This window comes from Phalaenopsis equestris, unplaced genomic scaffold (genome assembly GCF_001263595.1).
Source record: "Phalaenopsis equestris unplaced genomic scaffold, ASM126359v1 Scaffold001314, whole genome shotgun sequence".
NCBI lineage: Eukaryota > Viridiplantae > Streptophyta > Magnoliopsida > Asparagales > Orchidaceae > Phalaenopsis > Phalaenopsis equestris.
In genome coordinates, this window is record NW_018165753.1 from 376,052 (window position 1) to 386,047 (window position 9,996).

A 9,996-nucleotide genomic window follows, 5' to 3' on the forward strand; every position below is an offset into this window, starting at 1 on the left:
AACTTTTTTGACGATCATACCAAAATGACAATTCACACATTTTTTGCTCGCACACGAAGTTGTAGCAAAACATATGTCATCTCTAGGTAAAATTGACATTCTGACATACTTGTGTTATTCGTTTTGTCGTCCGGTGTCATTCAAACAAGCTCGTCGGTGGACGAACCAATTTGAACCATTTTTGTGCTTGGCGTGACAAATAATATTTGTCGATCCAATTGAAGTCTTCTGACTTGCAAAATGCTGACTGGTCTTCGCGAAAACCAAAGCCTCGCAAGATGGTTATGGCTACATGCCCCTCAACACATGCCGAATAATCTCAAATGAATGTTTTGCACTACAAAAGTCAACATATGCATCAAACAATGTTTCATAGTGCTCGATCGAACATCCAACATTGTGACATAAAAAATTGATGCCAACAAAGGACTCCGAACAAGTATGTTGCACACCTAAAACACAATGCACTTGTTGGAACCTGCTCAATTTTTTTATCAGATTTAGGTTAGTAGGTGACCAACACGACCTAAGCGGCTAAAAAGAGCCAGGTACCCTAGGAAGGAAAAACCACAAGAGTCATATCCACTCTTAGGGGGATAGGGAAGAATGCACAAGGGACTTACATCCAATTCCGACAGCGAGTTCAGAGGCCATAGAGACATGACCCGAAAAGTGGTTCAGAGACCGTAGAGACATGATCATGACCGGTAGGTTCAGTGGTCGTATAGGCGTGACCTAGGAATGAGTTCAGGGGTCGTAAAAACATGACTCAGAAAAGTAGGTTTAGGGGCCGTAGAGGCATGACCTAAGAATGAGTTTAGGGGTTGTAGATGCATGACCCAAGACAATGGTTTAGGGGTCGTAGAGACGTGACCACTAAGAAGAGATCCAGAGGCCATAGAAGTGTGACTAAAGAGTGAACCAAATGTAATGCTTCCAATACCTGCAACAATCATTTTAAAAAAAGATCGTTGCTTTTGAATCATGAATTAGGCCAGAAGTGTAAGTGTGGCCCGCCTGGGAGCAGGCTACAATGGGCCATTGCCGTTTAAAGTACGAGCCGCGAGCAATGTGAATAGTTCGTTACAAGAATGCTTAAAACTTTCCCGCGGGACACCTGATCGTGTACTGGAGGCTTCTTTTTATCTGCTCGAATTTTGCAGCTCACCTGTTTCCAAGCCGTGCCCTTCTTCTCATTTTATTTATCGATCGAGCAGGGGAAGGGTTCTCAATTTGCTACCATCAAACCTTCCTTGCAGCGAAAGTCCGCTAGCCCTGCACCGTGTAAGTGATTTCCTTCTTTATCCCAGCATCGTTTTCGATTCTAGGGTTTCTTTTTTCAAGATCTACGTCTTTTGTTTTTCGGGCACTTCTAGTTCTTTTAGATTTGTCACATTACAATAGTTCCACGCACAAGATCGGGTTTTGTTGGTCTCAGGGGTATTTTGGGTTTAATTCGTCGCAGAAGCTTCGGATTTTGAATTGTTTTATTTTTGCCGAGGCAACAATTAGCGAGAGAAGCTGAGAAAATGAGTTTCGTTTTTCGTGGAAGCAGAGGAGACATTGAAACCGGATTCCCAGGCTTTCTCCCCGAGAGGCGCGTCATGGTAACCTAATTGTTAGGCACTGATTGTTTTTGATGTTTATTGTTATTCATGCAAGAATATATCTTGGGATCATCTTATTAATTATTTTATTCTTTTTAACAGAGGATGCAACCAGGTGTTCGGCCTGCCAATTCCAATTCCATGGTTTTTCTCATCACCGGTATTGTTTTTCTCTTTTAACTTTTGAGATCAGAAATCAAAAGCCCTTTTTTTATATCAATTATATGTCTTATTAATTAATAACTACTTTGACTTTGATGATTGGACAGTTATTTTGTTGTTTTTGATACTGAACTCACATCAGATGTCTCCAAATTTCTTGGTATGTCTTAAGGGTGTTGAATTGTTATTTTCCTTACTGATGTTGAAAAGATTGGGTTTACATGGTTTCATGATTGAGCATATTTTATCTTTTCGTAGCTTTGGTTGGTTTTGGGGATTTTTCTAATGGCTACTGCATTAAGGATGTATGCAACCTGCCAGCAACTTCAAGCTCAGGCGCATGCGATGGCCGCCAGTGGCTTGCTTGGACATACTGAATTGCGGCTTCATTTTCCTTCGTCTATTGCTTTGTCTAATAGAGGAAGGTTGGAGAGTCTTCGACTTCAATTGTCTCTACTTGATAGGGATTTTGATGATTTAGGTATGATCTGGTTTGCGATACTCTCATTTGTTTTAGTTTTGTCATAGGCTTCCCTTTCAAAAACATCATCTTTTTATGGTTTGATTTGTATATATAAGGGGCATTTATGTGCAAACCATTCAGTTTCTATTTCTTTACATATCTAACACCTAAACTTTGTATTTTACATTTATACCATCCAAATTGTTCATATCACTTAAAAAATACGACCATTTGAACTTTTAATAGTGTAATATACCTTTTTATGCTTAGGTAAGGTGACATATTTGTAAAGATAGAGGTTTTGGTGTTAGATTTGTAAGTACATAATAATTGAGTGGTATGTACATAAATCTTCCATATATATATATATTGTTTTGCATAGATTATGATGCTTTAAGAGCACTTGATGCTGATAGCCCTGAAATTCCTTCTATGAGTGATGAAGAGATCAACGCACTTCCCGTTCACAAGTATAAGGGAAAATCACGCCAAGGATCCGCATCTTCAAGACATAGGTAAGCAAAATGTAATTTTTTTTTGCATTCTATCATGCATGGGTGTAATTTGATGATATAGATATGTTATAATATGCCTCTGGTGATGCAAATAATAGTTTAAGTAATTTTTTTGAAGAAAGTATTCTGCATTTGATTGTATTTTCTCCAAAATTTGCAAGGTATGAAATGTTGATGTTACAGAATTTTGAGTGATTATCAGATAGTGTAAGACTGAAATAATTGAAACAACTTATAAATCTTTGATGAGTTGGCATAAAGGGAACCATTTAATCTGGTCATTTGTCTAACTACCCGCATCAGTGCTATCAAAGTGCAAAGCGTGCATAGCTTTATTTTTACTTCAATGTGTGGAGCATAGAGCGAAGCGGCACTTTTTTTAACCAAAGCGCTGATAGGCTATATAAAAATTTTAAATGTATAAATAAATTCATTAATAATTATTAATTATAAAGTATTGATATAAAATAAAAAAAGTGCGGTGCAATACTTAACTTGAAGGCAAATATTGAGGGTGGATCTATAAATTAAAAGTTTAAATAATTTCTAATAGTTTTATGCAATAATTTAAAGCTTAAAAAACTGTGAAAAAACCTACAAATTAACTATTGTGCTTTGAGCACGCTTCGATGTCGTATTGCTTTTCGTTTTGTTTTGCTCAAGTGCGATTTTAAAAACATTGACCCACATAAGAGTATATGGATCATTTATTAGAATCTCATGGATATAAAATATTTTTTTTATTAAGGATATATTTTGTATCATTTATGATTAACTAGGAAGCATTTATGCTTCTAAGCTTATGTGTGCTATTATTTTTGCTTGTAAATTTGGTTTCTCAATGAAATTGGTGAAGTTGGGTCCATTGCTTTCTTTTGAATTGGATTGCCTTTTTTTTTTGAGATATATATTCTAATTTCTTGATTTTGTTTCAGTTTTGTCAGCATTGATGGAACTTCACAGCAAAAATCATCATCTTCTCTAGGATCTTCTTCCGAGGTAGCATTTCTTTGATATCACTGCCTTTTTTATTTATTTATAAAACTAACAGATAAGTTTTTAAAAGGAACTATAGATCTGATTTATTTGCACATGATATAACCAAATCATTATGAATTTAACAAATCATTGTGTATGGAAGTTAAGTAGTTGTGCTCATCATGATTTGGTTGTATAATTGTAAATAGAAACACCTCTGTTTCTTTAAATATGCAATATTTTAATATTTATATGTTTCCTCTTTTAGTAAAGAATAAGTTATCATTCCTAACTGAAATATTTTATCATATTGTTTTTTAATCACTTAATGGAACCCTCAGCAATAATAACGAAGGATTTATTTATTTGTAAATTAGAACTTATGTGTGGCCAACACCACTTAGTGGGACAAAGACTTGTTGTTGTTGTATTAGAGCTTGACATTTGAGTTTTTTCTGCATACTTTTAGTATCTTACATTTCAAGCTCCGTTCTATACCTTAAGTTTATGATGGCTCAATTTGATGCAATAAAATAATGGTGCAATATAATTATTTGCAATATAGTTCTTCAAAAATCATTCTAATTAGATTAGGGTGCTAGAGACTAGCTGAGCAGCTTCAAATAGTTGTTGAACATAAGTGAAAAAAATATATAAATAGATATTTTTTTGAAATGTGCTTAACAAGTTTATAAATTAATAGATAAGTATTGTGAAATTTTAATTTCAGAGGATTTTTAGGAGCTTAGGTACCAAAATATTTAACTTATTATTGTTTATATCATATTATATGAATAACCATCAGTAATAGAGTGAATACTCATTTGAAGTCATTATCAAGCGTTGTAAAATCATACTTAATGGTCCTCCACTTAGGGTGGAAAGCACTCAAGAAGTGCAATTTACTAAATGAAAGCAAATTTCATTCAACCATCAACATTACTCGTAGAAAGTGAAGAGGGGAATACATAGACTTTAGCAATAGGTTGCCTAAACGCCAAAAGAAGAGAGGGAGTCATTTAAGCATGATTATGTGTTCCAAAATTGATGGCGTGAGTTTTGATGTGTTTGATATGGAATTTAAAATTTATTGTTTGTTTTCAATGGAAAATCTATACAGTTGAGATACTTTAAAGGCATAATAATGAGCTTTTGCTTTCATTGGGAGTGGTAAATAGGAATGGGAAAAAAGATGTTGCGATAGGTCATATGATGATGTTGTGGTAAAAAATGCTCAATGAGCTATGCTAAGATAAGAAAATGGTCAAGCAAGTGTAATGTTCATGCCTCAATAGACTCATCACGTGACACACAACATGATACCCTAAGTATCCGAAGCAGTTTAACCCACAAATATTCGAGAACTTTGATGATCATCACGAAAACATGTTCGATCGGATAAGTGTCAATCTGACATCAAGGTCAAACTTGATGATGACTTGATCATCTAAGAGTTTAATAGTGACAGGAAAACTAGAAGTTTAATTTTTTTAAGAAATGGAACATGTGAAAATTTTTATGCTTGAAAATCACATCAAATGAATACCCATATAAAAACATAAATTTATCATTCATTTTATCAATTGAACAACATCGTTGTCCAAAATACCGAGATGGTTCTTGTAGGCCCGGCCACCCCAAAATCGGACTCCAATCAAGTGAGTTTGACGATCAGATCCAATCTCTATTTTATGGTGATGGGTTCAATCTCTTTTGGTTGAATTGGGTGTAACTTCTTTATTTCTCATGGAAATTGCACAATTTTGGTTTTGTTGGGAAGCTAATGCAATCCGCTCTTGTCATTCTTATTCGCCACCTGGCTAATTACAGCTTCAAATTAGTACTTAACCTTTAGTTTGACTACCCTTTTCTTTTTACTCTCTCTGAGTTCTGCCCTTCGTCTATTCCTTTTCCTTTATAAACTCTCTCAAGTTTCTCTATTCCTCGCCTCTTTACTGGGATGCTTTTGTTTCCCTCTACCTTGATTCATGATAGTAGTTACCACCATATTGTTGAATTCTACCAAGCATCCAACAGATCTCTCTCACTTTTAAGGAGGTAAACTCGTCATTTGTACTCTCCTTTGTTCAATTATTTTCTTTATCTCGCACTTTTGCTTTACCCATCACTTGTATCTATATCTATTACATATCAAGAAGCACCACAACCTTTATAAAAACACAATATGGATGGTGAAATGGATGCACTTCTTGGTCATCATATATATGTAAAAATTGAAGTTTGGGTGTTAGACATGTAAATATATAAGAATTGGGTAATATTTATGTAACTCTTCAACTCTTTTGTTTTGTTGAACTTTACTGCACTAAGCAATAACATTTTTTCTCATTTGGTTTTTTGTTGATTAAAATTTATTTCCTATTTCCAGAAAAAGCAAGAAAACTCTAAGGCAGATGGAACTATGAGGAACTCAGACGACGAACTAACATGCAGTGTATGCTTGGAGCAAGTTGTTGCTGGAGAATTGATAAGAAGTTTACCCTGCTTGCATCAGGTTTTATTCTTTTGCTGTTTTTTATTCAAAGATAATCGTATTTTTACACAATTTTTTGTACTTTCTTGCAATTAACCGCAATGATGGTTCATTATTTTGTACCTTCTGATGAATAAATTATTAGTTTTGTGGCACTTACATACATACCACGAAAATTTTACATTTTACATTTATAGCACCCAAATCTTTCATATCACATAAAAAATACCCTCATTTTAACTTTTGAAAAGTGGAATACACATTTTCTCGCTTAGGATAGGTGGTATGGTATGTATTAAAATTTGAAGATTAGATGTTGGATATGATAATACCTAGGAATAGAGTGATATGCATGCAAATCTATGTTATTTTTGTTTTTATTGTTATTGACTGACATGTAAGTCGATTTATTTGGGGATTTGGAAGAAGGTGGAGGTGTTTGTGGGGCACAACGGCAGCATATAAGTCGATTTATAGTTTTTGAACAATAAACATACATAAAAGCCATATTTTAGTGTTTTAAAAAATAACTCGATTAGTTTTTAAAAATAGTAAACAAAAAATTCTAGTCAAATTGGTTTTGCCCAAAAATTTAATACAAAACAAGTACTATCAAACATGACGAGAATATATATATATATATATATATATCCAGGGGGGACATTTACATACATACCACGCAATTCTTATGTATTACATATCTATCACCTAAACAATCATATCGAGATTCATTAATCTTTCACATCAAAAGACCACTATGATTAACTTTTTGAAAGTGAAATACATCTCTTCATGCATAGGTTTATGACATCAAGGTTTGTGTGTTATAATTGTAAATACATAAGAATTATGTGGTATGTAAGTAAATTTCTCTTTTCTCTTCCTTTCTAACCCAATTAAAACTCATGGAGTTTGAAGCTTACTTGTATTTCCTTACTGGTGTAGTTTCATGCAAGCTGCATAGATCCATGGCTGAGACAGCAAGGAACTTGCCCTGTCTGCAAGCACAGAGCTGGTGGTGTGGGGCACAACGGCAGCAGCGGCGGCACTGATGCTGGTGAAATGGATGCTTCTTCTTTGGTTTAGTACCGTTGGAAAACTTACCGAGAACACACACTCCATGATTGCAGAAGAATTGATTCAATATTGTTATTGGGTGCTCCATGGAAGCATGTTTTTGACCTCCACTGTATAGTAGTTTACGCATACTATTTGAACTATAGTGCTCCATAGACGTGCTTGAACTATACTGCTGCTTTTATGCCCGGCCTTGCACAGTTTTAACCAAACGGTTTATTGGAGCTTCAGTACTTTTTATATTTATTTTGACTGAAAAAAAATAATAAAAAAACTGAATCTTGCCGTGGATTACCAAAAATATATCTCTTGATATTGTATAAAAAACCTACCTATTTGAAGACATTTTATGGGATATAAACTCTTGAAAAAAATCTTCAGTACTTTTTATATTTATTTTGACTGAAAAAAAATAATATAATAACTGAATCTTGCCGTGGATTACCAAAAATATATCTCTTGATATTGTATAAAAAACCTACCTATTTGAAGACATTTTATGGGATATAAACTCTTGAAAAAAATTACAACAATATGATGAGAACAACAGCTCAAATTTTAAAGTTAATGATAAGAAGTGCATGTTGGATTTTTTGGTGGTAGCATGGGGGAGCCAACACCTTCAAAAAAACTGAATCTTGCCGTGGATTACCAAAAATATTTCTCTTGATATTGTATAAAAAATCTATCTATTTGAAGACATTTTATGGGATATAAACTCTTTAAAAATACAACAATATGATGAGAACAACAGCTCAAATTTTAAAGTTAATGATAAGAAGTGCATGTTGAATTTTTTGGTGGTAGCATGGGGGAGCCAACACCTCGTGTAGGCAACTTGATTTTCAAATTGGGGATGGATGTAAATGATAAAGCTAGCTGAATCTTGCAATTTAAATTCACACAGTTCTTACTGCCATGAATAAGAAAGCTAGAGCAAGATTTTTCATTTTATCATAATTAGTATTGTGGCAAGCATTATTGTCATTCAGTGAAGTACGTGCATCTTCTAAATTTAATAATTAGCAATATTGTCATTCAGTGAAGCTACTTAGATTTGCTTGTTAAAAATTTAGGAGCTGTTAATAAGAAGGAAATTTTGTTTAGATTTACAAACAAAGCACAAATTTTGCTACATTTCAAGATCTAACACCTAAAATGTGTCGTATTGTAATGGCATGAAAATATTAAATTCTTACTCACAATATCACTAATATTAACTCTAGACGCCAAAAATATCAACTCGAATCTCAAAGTCATGAGATGACTCAAATGAAGGTCAAGCAAACAGTGCGCCCTACCACCGTCTTGGCAAGGAAAATTCGATCGGTCTCGCGAAAGGCTCTAATGAAGGATCAAGCCTGCAATCCCAACTGACCAGGACACACGTCTGAGTGCCCAATCGCAAGAGACCGACCGATCCACAACGAAAGAGATCGCCGCACGGCCGGGCACCTTGACAGACCGACAAGCATGCCGAAGGGCACAATCGCCACTTGGTCGGTCGTCTTAATCTACTGATATAAAGCTAGTCGGTCTGCCGATCACTGTCATAATTGAAATTCAAATTGCACTACAAATTTGACATGAAATTCTTTCAAATAATTAGCGCTTTAATCCCATTAAGAACGACTTTCATAACTGTTTCTTCTTTTTTGTAATCGTACTATATACATCCCCAAGCAAAAAATACAAATAAAGAGGCCTCTCCCTCGACTTTTGCAACAGTGAATTCAATGTGTACTCTACTCTCACTCCTCATCTCTTTCATCTGACTCTAACTCTCGGGGTGTGATTCACAAAAGACAAATTAAAATTCAAAATTAACGATTTTTAAAGAAACATGCTAATGCATTCCTTTGTTTTAATATATTAGAGATATTAAAAATTACATATCAAATATATTTAAATTTATAAAAAAAATTATGCTGTGTATGTAAATTCCCAAATATTTAATATCTCCAAGTTTTACCCACCCCTCACTAGGGCTGTAATCATGCCGAGCCGAGTATATCATTATTAAGATTTGGTTTGGTATAATTATATGTTGTTCATGTTCGACTTAAACTTGTGTCGATCTTTTATATATTGTTCAAGTTTGATTTGTTCAACCTTTTCAATATTTAAACTTAGATTTATTTATGAAAAATGAACAAAAATTTAAACGAGTTAAAATTTAAAATGACAATCGGTATTCATATAAAAAATTTAATAAAAAATTTTGCAATTCTAATCATATCTAGTAATTTGTTGATTATGAACTAAAAAATTTTTAAACTTTACTAAACATCTACATAATTATTAGTGATAGGAGCGCATTAACCCAAATTTTGTAAATGGAAGAACTAAGTAGATCCTAAAAATTAAGGATGAGCTTTTACTTAATCATATTAATAAGAAAATAATAGCAACACAAAAATTTACATTATTGTTATTGATAATTGCAATGTGATAGTTATAAAAAATGAAGTCATTACATTTAAGGCTATAAAAACTCAACAAGAAAAATCTTTTATGATACTCTCTTTAACGGTAAAAATCTCTTTCTAAATTACAATTCACATATTATTAAAATAAATATATAATTGATAACCAAACTAAAAATATTATTGATATAATAATATTTTACAATTAAATCTATAATTTAAAAAATTACAAGTAATTAAATTTTATTATATATATATATATATATATAATTTA

General features: G+C 33.3%; 1 protein-coding gene across 7 annotated transcripts; it reads left to right on the forward strand.

Annotated features, from left to right (window-relative positions):
- Positions 1-1,075: 1,075 nt before the first annotated feature.
- LOC110033984 (E3 ubiquitin-protein ligase SDIR1) lies at positions 1,076-7,569 on the forward strand. 7 transcript variants are annotated; one of them, XM_020738184.1, is made up of 9 exons: positions 1,076-1,284; positions 1,509-1,607; positions 1,710-1,767; positions 1,877-1,929; positions 2,028-2,250; positions 2,615-2,747; positions 3,683-3,746; positions 6,115-6,240; positions 7,165-7,569. In XM_020738184.1, the coding sequence occupies exons 2-9, from the start codon at positions 1,530-1,532 to the stop codon at positions 7,303-7,305; spliced, it is 876 nt and encodes a 291-aa protein (XP_020593843.1). In that variant the 5' UTR covers positions 1,076-1,284; positions 1,509-1,529; the 3' UTR covers positions 7,306-7,569. The 7 variants fall into 7 exon arrangements, with proteins under 7 accessions (XP_020593843.1, XP_020593844.1, XP_020593842.1 ...); XM_020738185.1 differs by having other exon boundaries at positions 1,513-1,607; XM_020738183.1 differs by having other exon boundaries at positions 1,077-1,284; positions 1,405-1,607; positions 7,165-7,568.
- Positions 7,570-9,996: the final 2,427 nt, after the last annotated feature.

Bases quoted from the DNA above. Each gene is read 5' to 3' on its own strand.
- LOC110033984 (XM_020738184.1), top strand. From the start codon at position 1,530: ATGAGTTTCGTTTTTCGTGGAAGCAGAGGAGACATTGAAACCGGATTC. The intron at 2,251-2,614 runs GTATGATCTGGT...TGTTTTGCATAG, and splicing joins TAGGGATTTTGATGATTTAG to ATTATGATGCTTTAAGAGCA. The intron at 3,747-6,114 runs GTAGCATTTCTT...TCCTATTTCCAG, and splicing joins CTCTAGGATCTTCTTCCGAG to AAAAAGCAAGAAAACTCTAA.